Below are 17,035 nucleotides of genomic sequence, written 5' to 3' on the forward strand. Positions count from 1 at the left end.
GTGACAGCAAAAGAGAGGGAGCAAGAGAGAAGCAGCAGCCATGCAGAGAGAGGTCACTGTCAAGTCAAGCGTGAATACAAATTATACGGGAAAATTGACCGTTAATGAGCCTTGAAGTGCCTGTGTTTGGGTTTGTCTGTGGCCGAGGGACGAAGGAGGAAAAATATCTGCATGACATCGGAGTTGACTTATTTTGCCTTTCGCATCGTATATCAGCCTTTCTGTCTGTCTTTCTGTCTGTATCTGGTTGTCTTTCAGTATATCAGCCTTTCTGTCTGTCTGTCTGCCTGTCTGTCTGCGTGTCCGTCTGTCTGTCTGTATCTGTTTGTCTTTCAGTATATCAGCCTCAGTTTCTGCCTGTCTGTCTGCTTGTCCGTTTGTCCGTCTGTCTGTCTCAGTGTATCTGTTTGCCTTTCAGTATATCAGCCTTTCTTTCTGTCTGTCTGTCTGTCTGTCTGTCTGCTTGTCCGTCTGTCTGTCTGTATCTCTTTGTCTTTCAGTATATCAGCCTTTCTGTCTGTCTGTCTGTCTGTCTGTCTGTCTGTCTGTCTGCTTGTCCGTTTGTCCGTCAGTCTGTCTGTGCCTGTTTGTCTTTCAGTATATCAGCCTTTCTGTCTGTCTGTCTGTCTGTCTGTCTGTCTTTCTGCATGTCCGTGGATCGCTCTATCTGTGTTACTGTCAGTCGGTCTCTCTTTCGTGAGCTGGTGTATTTGTGATAACTTGAATTTGTTTCAGTGTCTGTCTGTCCCTGTCGGTCTCTTTGTCTCTCTTTCTGTTGATCAGTTTTTGTGCATGCCATGATTCTCAGGTAGCCCTCAACTCCGCACAAGTTTGTATTCTTTTCTTTACTCTTACTCCAAGTATCCTAATGTATCTCTTCAGGACTCGGATTCTGACTGGGACCTGGACGATGAGTTACAGACGCGTCTGGGGAGTGTGTACGGGGCGGCCACGCCCACAGCGTGTGCTCAGGCCAGGGAGGTGTTGGTCAAACACTTCTCGGGCGACGTGGGGCGATTCTTGACCCACTTCCTCACCCCCTCCCTTGATCTCTTGGACGACATCAGGAGGCAGGTCAGGCAGGTCAGCCAGGTCAGTACTTTGTGCTTACAGTGCTTGTTTCGCTGCGTCGTGTGTGTGTTTTGGGTCATGTTTTGTAGGTTGATTGGTTTGGTTAGTTCGTTTGTTTATCTGTCCGTCAGTCCGTCTGCCTGTTTGTTTGCCTATCGACTACCGTCTACCTGCCTGATTGTACATCTGCATGTCGCCGCTCTGTCCGCTCATGCCTAACCGTCCGTCCGTCTGTCTACCCGCGTCCGTTCTTTCGTTTCTCCATTCGCCCGTCTGTCTGTCTGTCTGTCTGTCTGTCCTTCTAAACACAGGAGCTTGTATCCAATCGCCGGTCGATCATTATTTACAGTCCACTACTACGACATACTACTACTATATACTACATATAGTATACTAGTATATAGTAGTAGTATGTCGTAGTAGTGGACTGTAAATAATGATCGACCGGCGATTTGATACAAGCTCCTGTGCTTCTAAACAGTACTTTCCTGTCTGTCTCCAAATTCAGTTCTCCGTCCACCCCCCCCCCCCCCCCCCCCCAATGCGGAACAAGCATTCCTTGGCTTCATACAAGATTTTGCCATCGACCCCTACGCGGCTTTTTCAAGCGTGTCCAGTCACAGGCGGAAGGTATCGTCCACTGGACTACATTTGTACTACTATCACAGTCCAGTGGACGATACCTTCCGCCTGTGGTCCAGTGCGGCTATTTCAGTCGTTTAACCGCAATTCAACCCCATAAACCTGGGTTTCTCCGCGACAGCCAAAGCCAAGTATTGGCGCATTTAGCGAGTGTTATCGATTAAAGCTGTGCAAGACGTTAGCCAACAATTCGAAACATTTACTCGCGAGAATTGATTCAACAGCAGACTGCATGGTCGCCAACTGTGGTGGCAACGAGAGGAAGCAAGGGAGGCTAGTCGTGCAGAACCGAAACCCACTGCACGGATGCGTGTGCACTCCCTTGACTGCAATGTCGAGTGTTTCTACGCTTACAGTGTCTGGAAAAGTATCGCCAGGCAGCGCTGATGCCGTTCGATGTAAAGATCCCTCCCTTTCAATGCGAACGATCATGCAAAACCTCCACACATCTATCCAGGCTTCTACATTGGACAGGAGCATCTCTCTACTTAGACCCATACCTAAATTCAACAGGGCGGTTGCTGTCCGTGCGGATTAGGATTTAATTGTTTTAATTATTTTACTTTTCTTCGTCAGATTAATTTTGTGAAATGACACCGGTGTTAACGATCGATCTTCAGCTGTGTACTCTTCGCTCAAAACGTTTATCTGGATGCGGTTATTTCAAAAGCCGCATTTAGCACACGTTCGTGTGTGGTTTATTTTCTCTCCACAGTTTGTTTTTAATTTCAAACCCAAACTTTTTAACTGCCACGGTGACTGTGCGTGCGTGCCTGATTTCATCAAAACTATAACGAGAGCCTAAAATTAAGATGATTGTACGCGAGTGCCTGATTGGGTATAGTCCTACCATTTTATCAAAACTATCATGAGAGCCTAAAATTAAGATGATTAAAAATTTAAAAATAGAAGATTAAAAATAGCAAATAGAAGCCACTGGATCACTGTGTCTAGAGCCACATTCGCTCAGTAGCAAGAACATGTCAAATGCTCAGCGTTCACTCCCATTGCTGTTTGTTGTTTTTCGCTACCTCTCCCTGCTGCCTAGGGCTAACAAAATTCCAACGTTCAACGTGACACTTGTGTTTTGAATGTGTGGTCGTTGACCTCCTAGGTTTCACCTGTGTCCGCCCAAAGTATAGATCTATCTTTATACAACTAGGTTAGGTTAGAGTGTAAGTGTGTGGCTCTGTTACCTGTCAGCTTGTGACAGGGGATGTTGACATTTACGCTAAGACACCGGTCACTGTCACAGTAACCGCTGCATACATAATGATTTACTTACTTTACTATGCGGGAATGACTGGGTTTTTTTTATTGGCCGTGGAAGAGTATCGCCCCTTCCTAATAGTGAGGCAAACATACACCGCTGATCAGTTGAGGAATAAAGCAATCACTGATTGCGCGACAGTGAGAAATGAGTTTGGGTGTGTCTGTCTGCTCGATATGATGCTCTTTTCTTTCGAATAAATAGACTCTTCGAATCGCACCATCGCACGCACGCATGCACGTACGCACACAGAACAGATACACATACACACACACACACACACACACACACACACACACACACACACACACACACACACACACATACACACACGCACACACACACACACACACACACACACACACACACACACACACACACACACACACCTTACCTAATCATTCACTTCAACACATTTTGAATACAAAACAGCTTACACTGACGGACTATTGACACTCCGACCCAACCCAAACCTCATACCCCCCCACCACCCCCCCCCCACCCTCATTCCCCACCCCCACCCCCACCCAGTCTGTCCGTTTAAACCTTTTTTTCCTTTTAGGCCTGTCATTGACCTCACATCACTATATGGTACAGGTGCTTGCATGTTGTGACATACTGTAGTGACCCCGGCTGTCGCAATATTGTTGCTATGAGGGTAAACACTGACAACGACTTACAATACCTCTCGTCACTCCGACCCGCCCCCCCCCCCCCCCCTCAACCCCCCGTTACACAAACACGTACACAGTGACACATACGCACGCATGCAAACACACACACTCACGCACGCACACACAGAGACGCACGCGCGCACGCACGCACAAACAAACAAACAAACAAACAAACAAACAAACAAACAAACAAACACACACACACACACACACAAACACACTGGCACTTACACACATACACACACACAAACACCCACCCACCCTTACGCCACCCCCCACCCTTACGCCACCCCCCCCCCCCACATACACACACACACACACTTAAATACACACATTATGGTTGTTAGTCGTACAATAGTTGTGGCGATTATTGTCACTGATGTGTAGCGGCTAGCCTTTATCTAAAGCCGCTCACAGGTGTAGGTGATGTACATGGTATTATTCTTGGACACTTGTGACACGATGTCAGACATACCAGCTTAGTCCGGTGTGTTTGATACGGACAGATACCTATATGCCAGGTGTGCATGTAAGGTGCTTGGTTAAATGATGAGTGGTTGTCTTGTCACTATTTTCAGGTGTTTTTGACTTCAGGAAAGAAAGCAGGCGTGTGTGTGTGTGTGTGTGTGTGTGTGTGTGTGTGTGTGTGTGTGTGTGGTCATGTGTGTGTGTATGTGTGTGTGTGTGTGCGTGTGTGTGTGTGTGGTCATGTGTGTGTATGTGTGTGTGTGTGTGTGCGTGTGTGTGTGTGTGAAAGACATTGTTGCACATTTACCTGAGAGCCTGTTTGGTTCTATAACGCATTCGCATGATTGACAATTGAGGTTTGATAGGCGATAAAGTTTCAAATCATGACGATTTTGGCGACTGCTTGTCCAGGCCTGAGTAGGTTTGATCCCCTGCAGATAAAGTAATGTGCATGAACCTGGTGCCATCTACGCCGTGATATGGTTTTAAACGCCTAAAATTGGGTGTTACCTACTTACAAAACTGTCTCGCTGAAAATCGTGCAAAATGCTGTTTTCGTATTCTTTGTTTAAAGTGTAAAACTGTGAGTCCGCACGCACGCACGTACACACGCACGCACGCCCCCCCCCCCCCCCACACACACACACATTCGCGCATCTTCATGTTATGGAAATCGTTTAAAACCCCATCATCTCAAAAAGTTATTTCTTATCGTATGTACCGCCATTTTGATAACTTACTTGATTAAAAAGTAGCACTAAAACGAAACATAACAGGACAGGATGTTTTGGACGAATGAAATGCATTGTTCTACAACAGTATTTGCATTTCATGAGTATAGGCTACGTTTTCTGCGGTGACTAAAAACAAAATGTAATTTTTCTTTTCCTCGCTAAATCAGAACTACTAGGAGTCCTTCGGTCATACCTGCGACGTACCGGTAAATATTGAGCAGACTAGTTCAGTTAGGGCCAATAATTTAAAAAAAAAAAAGTTTGATCAGTGTTTAGAGCTGGTGTACGCCAAGCAATCGTTGGTATTCATTGATGGCCGCAGGAGCGGTCATCTATTGCAATGGGTTCGGAGAACTGACATGTCTCGTTCTGTTACCGTTCTCACGAGATCAGTTACAGGTTTTTTTTCCTCTCTCTCTCTCTCTCTCTCTCTCTCTCTCTCTCTCTCTCTCTCTCTCTCTCTCTCTCTCTCTCTCTCTCTCTCTCTCTCTCTCTCTCTCTCTCTCGCTCTCTCTTTCTCTCTCTCTCTCTCTCTCTCTCTCTGTCTCTCTCTCTGTCTCTCTCTCTGTCTCTCTCTTTGTCTCTCTCTCTCACTCTCTCTCTCTCTGTCTCTCTCTCTCTCTCTCTCTCTGTATGTATGTCTTTGTCTGTGTCTCCCTCTGAGTCTCTCCGCTTCTGTCTTTCTCTGTCTATGTGTGTGTGTCTCTCTCTCTCTCTCTGTCTCTCTCTCTGTCTCTCGCTCTCTCTTTCTCTCTCTGTCTCTCTCTCTGTCTCTCTCTCTGTCTCTCTGTCTCTGTCTCTGTCTCTCTCTCTGTCTCTCTCTGTCTCTCTCTGTCTCTCTCTGTCTCTGTCTCCCTCTCAGTCTCTCTCTCTCTCTCTCTCTCTCTGTATGTATGTCTTTGTCTGTGTCTCCCTCTGAGTCTCTCCGCTTCTGTCTTTCTATGTCTGTCTCTGTCTATGTGTGTGTGTGTGGCACACATACACAGGTCAAAGCAGAGCGGGTTAACTTGAGTGCACGTGTACCTAGCAGGAGGGGGTGATTTGGGTCAGAAGTGGGGTAAAGCACTTTGGTCTTCAGTCTTTGGGTTATAGCTTTCAGTGGAGAAGATGCCAACATGAAATTGCGTTTTTTCCTCCTAATTTGTGCATTTTCACAACAGGCGTTTCTGCTTCATCTGTCATACATGGTGTCAATTGGAAAAAAACGGAACAAAACAGAAGTACTGAACTTATCTCGTGAGAACGGTAGTGCACTAGTTTTGGAAAAAATACGACAGTAGCTTATCTCTTTCAACCCGTATGGGGCCCTTCAACATGTGACAGACTGACAAATGCACCGAACCCATTTTGTTCTTCGAGAGAAGTTTTCCGGGAAAACCTTTTCAGTGCCTCAGGGTCAGCTCAGGGTCAGTGTCATACAACGGTACGGCCGGACGAAGCCATGTTAACGGAAGGGATATAAGACCGTTTTCAGCGGATTTTCACACTGCTAAAACCTGACTTTCTTGCAGTTGCTTTGTCTTCAATGCTTTAGAACTCTACAAATAGTTAAGTATTTCGCGTTTGTGTTGTAATTTGCAAGCAAACATCGTACATAGTAAAGTTAATCGACTTTGGCACAATTTGTAAAAACGAGGGCATTACCTGATACCCCCTTTTCAATAATGGAATAAGTGTTTTGTAATCGTTTTGTAAGCAGTTCTACATCTCCAAAGCTGTACATAATATTAATGTAGTTCATTTCAAGGATGGCTTTGTTGTTCAACCTTGCTCATGATATGTCAGACTGACCTACAAGTACAACAGGTCTGTTTTTCCATGTCCAGTTATTCAAACCAATCCAAAACTCTTATTCTTAAAATGTAAAATATTAAGTCTCAAACAGTGATTTCTCTTTGCAAAAAAAATTCATTGTATCTTAACCTCCCTGTTGTCACTCAGCATTTTTTTTGTATTCTCATCCACACTTTCAGCACTCCCCCCCTCCCCCACCCCCACGCCTCCCCCCCCCCCCCCCCTCCCCATCTCAGTTGTAATTTGTAAATGAGGTTTTCAGCCTTCAATCCACTATTTAACATAGTAAGTATGTCAAGCTTTTAAAACCTTATTAATAATTGCTTTGATGTTTTGCTGATGTTCAGTTTATTATTTAATGAAGATCTCATGGTTCAAAATTTGATATTGTTTTTTCAAAAACTTGCGCGTGTTCCAAACTAACCTCAATGTGAACTCCATTATTACTGTCACATCTGTTTTACAAATTACACCCATAATCCCAACCAACGCACAAACACACACACACCACAACTACACACATATGTACTCGTTACCATTAGCCAACGCTCGTCACAACACTAATAGACTACGAAACAATCTCTTCGATCATCTTTGCGCTGAGTCGGTCACACTTTTGCTCACCCCTGCCAACAATCTCAAACCGTAACAGCACAGAATATCGTCCATACCGGCAACCAATTATTACCATGTCCCAAATAGCATTGTATTTCTTTGGTTAAACACATCACAATCTTACAACCAAGTTCAAGTTTAAGTTTTATTAGTCCATACTAATAATGCCATGGGGGCATTTTGAACAATAAATACAATCAATACAATCATGATATATGCTAATATAGTAAAATAAAAAAGTACCACAACGAAGACCAAACATCAAAAACAAAATTTACATTGTATTTGTAACACCCTCTTCATGACGCTTTCATCAAAACGATCACAAGAACATGCACCATGCGCCTTGCTCTTAAAGTTGCATGACCTACAACCTATGACCACCAAACCGTCTCCTCTCTCTAACAGCAAAACTAGTGTGAAACATAAGTAATTAATTTATCCACTTGACTATATTCACAACAGGGACCTATCACTCTTCTTTGCATGTTTTTATGCCTACGGATTTTCAAATACTCCGTGCAACACATGTAACCCAAATTCAACATGTGCCCGTACAATATCGCTTCTTTTATGAAAACATTGCTTCGGCCATGTTGATTTTAATCAACCAATTTTCTAGATCTTGTTCATGCTTGCGACGCGGAAGGTTCGTTTTGTTCGCCAGGCAAGTTAGTTCACTTTCAACGACCCTCGAATTACCTCTGTGCAAGGTTGATTTACATTTTATTCTTTGCCTTGTCGTTCAAAGACTGGACCACACAAAGCGTTATTTTCCACACATCTAAAGCGACCTGAACCCAGAAGTTATGTGTGTGTGTGTGTGTGTGTGTGTATGTGTGTGTGTGTGTGTGTGTGTGTGTGTGTGTGTGTCACTGTGTGTGTGTTTGTGTTTGTGTGTTTGTGTGTGTGTGTGTGTTGGTGTGTGTGTGTGTGTATGTGTGTGTTGGTGTGTGTGTTGGTGTGTGTGTGTGTGTGTGTGTATGTGTGTGTGTGTGTATGTGTGTCAAAAGAAACATATTCTGACATATAGGCATTTTCAGACATGTTTGCATGTTGGGTTGCCAAGAGTCATCGCTCGCTTTTTAGACCAAAATTGGTGGTGGTAATAAAATATTGGCTTTGAACTATTATTTCTATAGCCAATCGACGATTCGAAAATAACTCTTTCGGGATTTTCAGCGGTCTAGAAGAGGAAGCGTGGAACATGCTCCGGATGTTGTGAAATCCTTGTCCGAGGTAAAGGGGCTCTTACTCTGATCTTCCAGACCGTGAAAAATCCTGACAGAGTTATTTCCGGAAAGCGTGCATTAGGCCTAGCCTGTGGTTGGAACGCGCGGTCACGTATATACAGATGAAAACATACGGAACTAATCTGATACGAGATGTAGACTTAGGCCTACTGTCACACAGACGTAGAGTCTATGCATGCAGGAATGATCCTAAAACTTTGAAACACATTTAGGCCCTATTATGCAACTTTGTCACAATTTGTTTTCGTTGTTGTTGTAGTTGTTATCGTCGCCGTCGTCAGTCGTTGTTGCTGTCGTCGTCGTTATTTGTGTTGATGTTTTAAAAGTGTTTAGCATCACAGTTCCATATTTACGTGACATTAAACTAAATAGCAATATCAGTTAGATCGGATCGTGTCGCTTTAAAGTGAAGGCTAAGGGGCAGAGCAATGTTGCAGTGGCAGGTGTAACGGTGAAAATGTAGCGGGAAGCGTACAGGGTGGCCATTGTTTGCCCTGGGGATTGCTTGCACCCTGTCCCTCCATGCATAGATGTGTATTGACGGGATCGCCAACTCGTTGCGCGCGCTCACCAAGTAGCGGAAAGCGGAAAAGACGATTTTGACAGTAACTTTACTTCCGGTGCAGTCTTTCAACACATGGAGAAGAAGGAGAATTTCGAAGGGGAGGTGGAGTTTGTGGCTGAGGTATGTGAAAAGCAAACAAACCAATACAAAAAGATCATTGCTGATGATTGAAATGAGTCATGTGAATCAACAATAAAGATTCATTGTGGACGGCACGTCATTATTTTTGTTTTTAACACTTGAAACGCGAGAGCATCTGACACACTGGTAAATCCGAAGCTCTGCACGCAAGCTGATCAGCAGATCGTTTTTCTGCAGATATCTCGCTCACATCGGCCACTATTTTAGCTCAGCGAACCGACAAATTTGCAACAGAACAATTTCTAAATGTTAGAAATTCGGCTGTAGATTTATAGATACCCTTTCTATTCCATGGTTGTTGTTTTTTCAGGGGGAAAGTACCGACATCTCAATCGCTGAAAAGATGACAGCATCACTACAAAAGAAACTGCAAGAATTGCCAAAAGTAAGTAAAAATATTGACAGATCTATGTAAAAGACTATGAAAATTTAGAACTGGAACAACAGATATTCAAGAAATAACCGATAAGTGATATATATATTAAATTATAACTGAACCATTGATTGATTTGAATACTACATCATGCATGGAAGTTAAAAATGGTGCAGGAACTGAAGTCAGATCAACACATCAAAAAGATCAGTGCAATATATTTGTTTTCTCTCCCCTCTAGCATAATTCTGTTTTGATATATATGCTTGATGTCTTCTGTTGTTTTTAAATTCATTGTCACTTCTAAATTGCATGCTTTATTGCAGAACGCTTGTTCTTTCTGCCTTTCAACTGCCTTTCACCGGAGCTCAGAGAGCTTGTCGACCTATTCTCCACCAAATCGTTCAACTTCAAACGTCTATCAACTGCCATTAATTAGCTATCATCCAGCTATTTGTATGGACAGTTAGACTTATTTCTCTAGAAATTTAGTTTTACTAAGGGCTTATTCTGCTTTTTTTCAGACATACCGTCCCGCACCAGAATTGCCAGAGGTTGTTGCAACTACAACTTTGAAGAACTGTGTCGTGATGTACAGCAGCTTCCCGAGTCGTGGTGCCTCGCGAAGAACGAGGTGAACCAGGTGGTTAAGGTTGTAGTGCTGGAGCCTGGAGGCCAGCTTGGTTAAGGTTTGACTTTGACTTTGAGTCAGCATTTTCAGTGATTTTTCTACGCAGCTGATGGTGTTTGGATTTAAAGTGTAAAGGAAAAAGTCCCCCCCGAAGCAGCGTGCTGCAGTTTAGACTGGCTTGGCGACAGTGTTGAAGTGAGTGACAAGTAACATTTTCAGTAAATCGCTTTGTGTTACAATTATTCAACACCAATTCTGAGCCAAGAGAATGATTTTTTTTTCTTTCATTTGGAATGTTGTGTTTTATAGGTTAGGTGTGGAAATTTGGATTTGACTGTAAAGCTCTTTAGCAGAGAATGTAAATAAACTTGACCAAGAAATTATTGCGACAAATTTCAAACTCCCAAATTAAAGCATTGATTAATTCCCGTTAATTAATTAATTAAATTAAATGTCACAAGAATTTATGCTTTAATTTGGGTGCAACATGTTGAAACTTTGTTTGAGAATGTATCTACTTCATTGATTAAATATATGCATGTGTATAAATAGGAATCTTTCTTGTGTCAAATTGTGTGAATTGAGACTGAGTGAGATAGTGAATGTTGGTACATTACAGGGCCGGACTAAGCAAAGAGGAGGGGGGGGGGGGGGGGGGGGTTGCCAATGGTGGTCCAGGGGGATGTTCCTCTGTCCCTTGTGGGGGTCAGGGGGCGACGCCCCCTTAAGCTGAAGGGTAGGTCATATTCTGAGATAGGAAAATGGTCGCTCCTTGCATAAAACAGCATAAAATAAACAATAATACATTTTTTTTAAATAAGTGAGGTACATGTTTAGGGGGGGGAGGGGGGGTTGCGCAACCCCCATAACCCCCCCCCCCCCCCCCCTGGTAGCCCTAGTCCGGCCCTGCATTAATTGTCACTGTGTGGTGTGTGTCACTGTGACCAAAGATACATATATGCTCTATTTGAGTTCATACAACTTCCAATTCCATTCAAACGTTAACAAAGTGTTGCTTTCTTTCTTTATTTGGTGTTTAACGTCGTTTTCAACCATTCAAGGTTATAACAAAGTGTTGCTGGTATGCGACTGAACATGTTCTATTAGGAAAGCAAAGCAAATTCCAGTGTACATAGTGGTCAACATAAAAACAATCAGACGCATCGATGCAAGACATTTATCAAGTGGCTGACAATTGATTTTGAAATGAAAACTGTTTGCAAAATATCTCGCTGTCAAAATTATATCTTGAACAAGTACACAAAGGAATTAGGTTTGAACCATAGCAAAATGAATATGTTTCAAATTTTCATGTTGCAGACTTAAATTTACATGGACTCATGAAAATACAGAACAGGCACTGAACAAGCCATGTGATACAATACTGAACCAAATACTGAAATAGGAAGAGAAGTACATTTTAACGACAGCAGATTTTAACACCAAAAATCGACACCTAAGACAACAATCAAGAAGTTCAAATTCAATGTACATGCACTTGATCAGATAGGATAGTTTGTACTGCATGAAGAAAGATCATACACAACACACTACAGAGATCCTTCCTGATTGTTCTCAACATTGTATGTTTTCAGCTTTTTCCTCAAACTCCTTTCTTTCCATGTGCATTTCATTTTGTCCAACATTGTATGTTTTCAGCTTTTTCCTCAGTCTTTTCTTTCCATGTACATTTCATTTTGTCCATCATTGTCTTCAGTTTGTGGTGGAGTCTTATTTAAAAAAAAAACAGAACATTTTGCAAAGTGTCTTCTTGAACAGCTTGTGAAAGATCAAATGAATACAAAGTGTCATAAAAACACACCGGAACAGCATCACTGTTCCTGCATGGTTCAATAAAGTCATCTGCTTTTGCCTGTGTGTTGATGCACAGGTTTCACAGAAAATATGTTCCATGGACATCAAATCACCAAAGGGAAGTAATCGCTCTTTATGCATACGACATGTGTAATAGATTAAGCGAGAGTTGTACGGAACCTTTTCTCCTGGCACGAGAGGATGAAAGTCGCTTGTATATTTCAATGCTTGTTATTCTCTCAGGTGCCAGGAGAAAAGGTTTTGTACAACTCTCGCTTACTCTATTACACAGTCATGTCGTATGAATAAAGAGCAATTACTTCCCTTTGGTTATTTGATATCAACGCTTTGCCTCATTCTGTTTAAGATTTCTGCTTTGTGTTGCATGGACAGACACATCTGCAATACATTGGGCTTGACAAAGGTCAGTTTGCCCTTGTTCAGCATGCTTGTCATGTCAGGGGTGGTTTCACTCTCTTCACTGTAGAATTCAGGTGCGCAAGTCAGGGCTTCCAAACACTGCAATTTCTCATCTCTGTACGCACTCTTTTGGAGACACCAAACTCTCTGTTTTAGCTTTTTGGCAACACATACTCCAACATACTTTGCATTGTACTCTTCATCCTCTTTGATTTCTAATGCACTTACTGGTTCCCTAGTTTTTCTTCATAGGCCTTTAAGACACCAACAGTATAAACATGTTCAAGGCAATCCAGGCTGAAACTGCAGGGGATACTGTCAACTCAGTAATGCCTGAATGCTGGGTTGAAAAAGCAGAGTAGTACCTGGCCCACGCCTTCTCCTTGGCAGCATTCCCAACCTTGCCTCAGGGAACTAGGCAGTCATGAAGAAGCAGAAGTTTCTCTTCCAGATCTGCACCTAAAACACAGAAAATAAAATATTATAATTAAAACAACACACAAATATAGCAGAAATCAACCCAAGAGTGAAACTGAAGATGTAGATGCATGCACACAATCAAAACCAACAACAACCCAAAACTACACTTTACATGAATGGATGTAAACATATTAAATTTTGTATTCCATTTGTCGTTATAGAACGTGTTGACAAACCACTTTTATGAATCCTTATCATGTCTTACAACTATGACATGTGCTATTAGTGATCCTAAAAAAACACATGAAATATTGTAGTGGCAGGCATGTACCTAAAATATTTGTAAACAGTAGCCTCTCTGTGCAACGAAGCAGTATTTTTGCTCGAAAACTATGAATGAAAGTGATCTTTCAGGTACTGGGACTTTGCAAGCTGATTTTTTTTATACCGCCTTACTCAAAAACTTACTTTTCAATTACTGAATTGGTCGACAAGCCCTCTGAGCTCCGGTGAAAGGCAGTTGTCATTCTTGATAGATGCACAAGCGTTCTGCAATAAAGCATGCAATTTAGAAGTGACAATGAATTTAAAAACAACAGAAGACATCAAGCATATATCAAAACAGAATTATGCTGGAGAGGAAAGAAAACAAATATATTGCACTAATCTGTTTGATGTGTTGATCTGACTTCAGTTCCTGCACCATTTTTAACTTCCATGCATGATGTATTCAAATGAATCAATGGTTCAGTTATAATATATCACTTATCGGTTATTTCTTGAATATCTGTTGTTCCAGTTCTAAATGTTCATAGTCTTTTACATAGATCTGTCAATATTTTTACTTACTTTTGGCAATTCTTGGAGTTTCTTTTGTGGTGATGCTGTCATCTTTTCAGCGATTGAGATGTCGGTACTTTCCCCCTGAAAAAACAACCATGGAATAGAAAGGGTATCTATAAATCTACAGCCGAATTTCTAACATTCAGAAATTGTTCTGCTGCAAATTTGTCGGTTCGCTGAGCTAAAATAGTGGCCGATGTGAGCGAGAATTCTGCAGAAAAACGATCTGCTGATCAGCTTGCGTGCACAGCTTCGGATTTACCAGTGTGTCAGATGCTCTCGCGTTTCAAGTGTTAAAAACAAAAATAATGACGTGCCGTCCACAATGAATCTTTATTGTTGATTCACATGACTCATTTCAATCATCAGCAATGATCTTTTTGTATTGGTTTGTTTGCTTTTCACATACCTCAGCCACAAACTCCACCGCCCCTTCGAAATTCTCCTTCTTCTCCATGTGTTGAAAGACTGCACCGGAAGTAAAGTTACTGTCAAAACCTCTCGCAGCCGCAGACGGGAGTTCGAAACAGGGCCAGCGTTGGCGCGCGCGCAGAGTTGGCGATCCTGTCAAGGGATATCTATGCTCCATGCAAGGCTACAGATACCACACACCGTGTCTTTAGTCTTCTCGACGACACACAGAGGGAGAGAGACACACAGGGCCTCGCAGAGAAAGAGAGAGAGAGAGAGACTCGGCCAGAGAGAGAGAGAGAGAGAGAGAGAGAGCAAGAGAGAGAGAGTGTGAGTATGAGTGTGTGTGTGTGTGTGTGTGTCAGTGTGTGTGTGTGTGTGTGTGTCAGTGTGTGTGTGTGTGTGTCAGTGTATGTGTGTGTGTGTGTGTGCGCGCGTGTCTGCATGCCTGCATGCAAATGTGCTTGCATGTGCTTGCGTATATGTTTGCGTGTGTCTAACGCCCGGGACTAATGTGCACGCGATGTTTCTAGTTTGATGAGGCACAAGTCATGCACCACCACGTCATTCCACGCCAAACCCACGTACTTCCCGTTCCCAGCTAGACTAGACTGCAGTCTGGGATGAAAGTACTGACTGCATTCTCATTATTCACATTTACCGCAGTGTATACCGTCGGCTGATTCTTTTGCACCGCCTGTACTGCAGAAAAGAACACATATTAAAATAGCAAAGTTTAAACCTACCACGGTACAACCTGCCCCCGATCCTCTCGGCAAATTTGTTCTTCAATGACAATCAGTTGTTCAGATTCGTGGCGTGGATGAGATGGGTAGCCCCCATAGCGTACTCTACTAGATCGCCATGGTAGCCCCCCATAGCTTTACAATTTTTGTTTTTACCTCCTCCGCAGGAATTGACTCTTACTAGCTCTACTCGCAGTCTATACTGTGACTCTCGGACAGTTGTTTTATGTAGAAAAGTATACTTTATAACTGAAACAAATGTAAAAACTCAAGATTCTTTTATCTCCGGGTTTTTTTTTTAATGAGATCAGTGGATGTTATCTTCTGTCTTTGGCATAGTGGGTGCGAAATGAAGATGAAATGTAAATGCTCTGTGTCTGTCTGTCTGACTGTCTGTATTTTCTCTCTCTCTCTCTCTCTCTCTCTCTCTCTCTCTCTCTCTCTCATCTCTCTCTCTCTCTCTCTCTCTCTCTCTCTCTCTCTCTCTCTCTCTCTCTCTCTCTCTCTCTGCCCCCCACTCATCACATATGGCTTTACTTCACCAATACGAACGAATATAGCGGAATGTCGGCAGAGAAATATAAAACAAAGTATCTGCCACCACCATAAAAAATTCATCTTTCGGGCGCATGCTGATAATTATGCAGCACGTGCGAGGCGCGAGCACAGTGACAGATGATAGCAGGGTAGACAAGAGGGATTGTGAATGAACAGTCACATGTATGACGGCTTACTAGTGCCAAAACCTGGGGTTACCCATTATCACGTGATAATTACTAATTAACGCTGTCAGTTACTGTTTTCACTCGTTAGTTACTCATTTTCACGGGATAATCAGTAATTTTCACGGGAAAATGACTAATTTTTAGTTTTGGCACTAGCAATCCGTCAGGAAGTGAGCCAAAACTAAAAATTAGTAATTAACAGGTGAAAGTTAGTAATTTTCCCGGGAAAATTAGTAATTAACACGTGAAAATGGTAATTATCAAGGGAAAATTACTAATTTTCCCTTGATAATTACAATTATGAGGTTTTGGCACTAGTAAGCCCTATGACGGCTTACTAGTGCCAAAACCTGGGGTTACCCATTATCACGTGATAATTACTAATTAACGCTGTCATTTACTGTTTTCACCTGTTAGTTACTCATTTTCACGGGAAAATTACTAATTTTTGGCTCACGTAAGTGTAGCCTATGCGATGATACAAACTTTGTCTGTCTGTGCGTGCGTGCGTGCGTGCGTGTGTGTGTGATAGAAACTTTAACATTTCCGAGTCTATGGATAAAGCTTGCATAAGAAGATTACGTCTCGGTCAAAAGTGTTTGACGTGTGTGATAGAAACTATTTGAAGACGTCACATTATGACGTAAGAGGGTTAGACGTCACGCAAAGGAATTACTGAAAGTCTCGGTCATTGTTATTGTGAGCGGGCCGAGACTAATTGGCAGATCCAGGGTCTCGCTTTCTTGCACAGTTTCACCTATGCTTACTGTGTGTGTGTGTGTGTGTGTGTGTGTGTGTGTGTGTGTGTGTGTGTGTGTGTGTGTGTGTGTGTGTGTGTGTGTATGTGTGACGGAGTGATTGAGTTTGTGTTACTGTTTGTCGATTTCTTACGTGAGCCTTGAAGGCTTCGCCTCTTGTTAGTTTTGGCACTAGCAATCCGTCAGGAAGTGAGCCAAAACTAAAATTTAGTAATTAACAGGTGAAAGTTACTAATTATCCCGGGAAAATTAGTAATTTTCCCGGGAAAATTAGTAATAAACACGTGAAAATGGTAATTATCAAGGGAAAATTACTAATTTTCCCTTGATAATTACAATTATGAGGTTTTGGCACTAGTAAGCCGTCATACACGTGCATGCTTGCATTCCTGGCATAACTCTTCTTTTGTTCTCTACGAATGCAACCATGAGGCATCCTTACCGATTCCTCCTTGTTCAGTGGAACCCGATTTAAGATACCCCCAACACACACACACACACACCCCTTCCATCCCCACTCCATCCACCCTATCCCAACCCCCATTTTAAGACTTTTTTTGGTGGGGGTTTTCTTTTCTTTTCGCGTGAGAGGGCGTGAGAGTGAGAGAGAGATAGAAAGAGACACACGGAGGGAGAGAGAGAGATAGAGAGAGAGATAGAGAGAGA

At 42.6% G+C, this 17,035-nt stretch overlaps 1 protein-coding gene and 1 long non-coding RNA gene across 2 annotated transcripts in view; one reads left to right on the forward strand and one right to left on the reverse strand.

Annotated features, from left to right (window-relative positions):
- LOC138957324 (uncharacterized) overlaps positions 1–1,991 on the forward strand; it is a gene marked incomplete at its 5' end in the record, with an annotated part of 5,765 nt that extends 3,774 nt beyond the window's left edge. Inside the window, 2 exon segments of the mRNA XM_070328453.1 lie at positions 883–1,092; positions 1,938–1,991. Coding sequence (XP_070184554.1) covers positions 883–1,092; positions 1,938–1,991 — 264 coding nt within the window.
- A 9,261-nt stretch (positions 1,992–11,252) lies between these two features.
- On the reverse strand, positions 11,253–14,311 carry LOC138957322 (uncharacterized). The gene is made up of 4 exons (XR_011452996.1): positions 14,139–14,311; positions 13,736–13,810; positions 13,355–13,435; positions 11,253–12,925 (listed from the first exon to the last, which is right to left on the reverse strand). It is a non-coding gene; the product is annotated as an uncharacterized lncRNA (long non-coding RNA).
- Between the last annotated feature and the right edge of the window lie 2,724 nt (positions 14,312–17,035).

The sequence above is a fragment of the Littorina saxatilis genome, unplaced genomic scaffold, assembly GCF_037325665.1.
Source record: "Littorina saxatilis isolate snail1 unplaced genomic scaffold, US_GU_Lsax_2.0 scaffold_1028, whole genome shotgun sequence".
NCBI lineage: Eukaryota > Metazoa > Mollusca > Gastropoda > Littorinimorpha > Littorinidae > Littorina > Littorina saxatilis.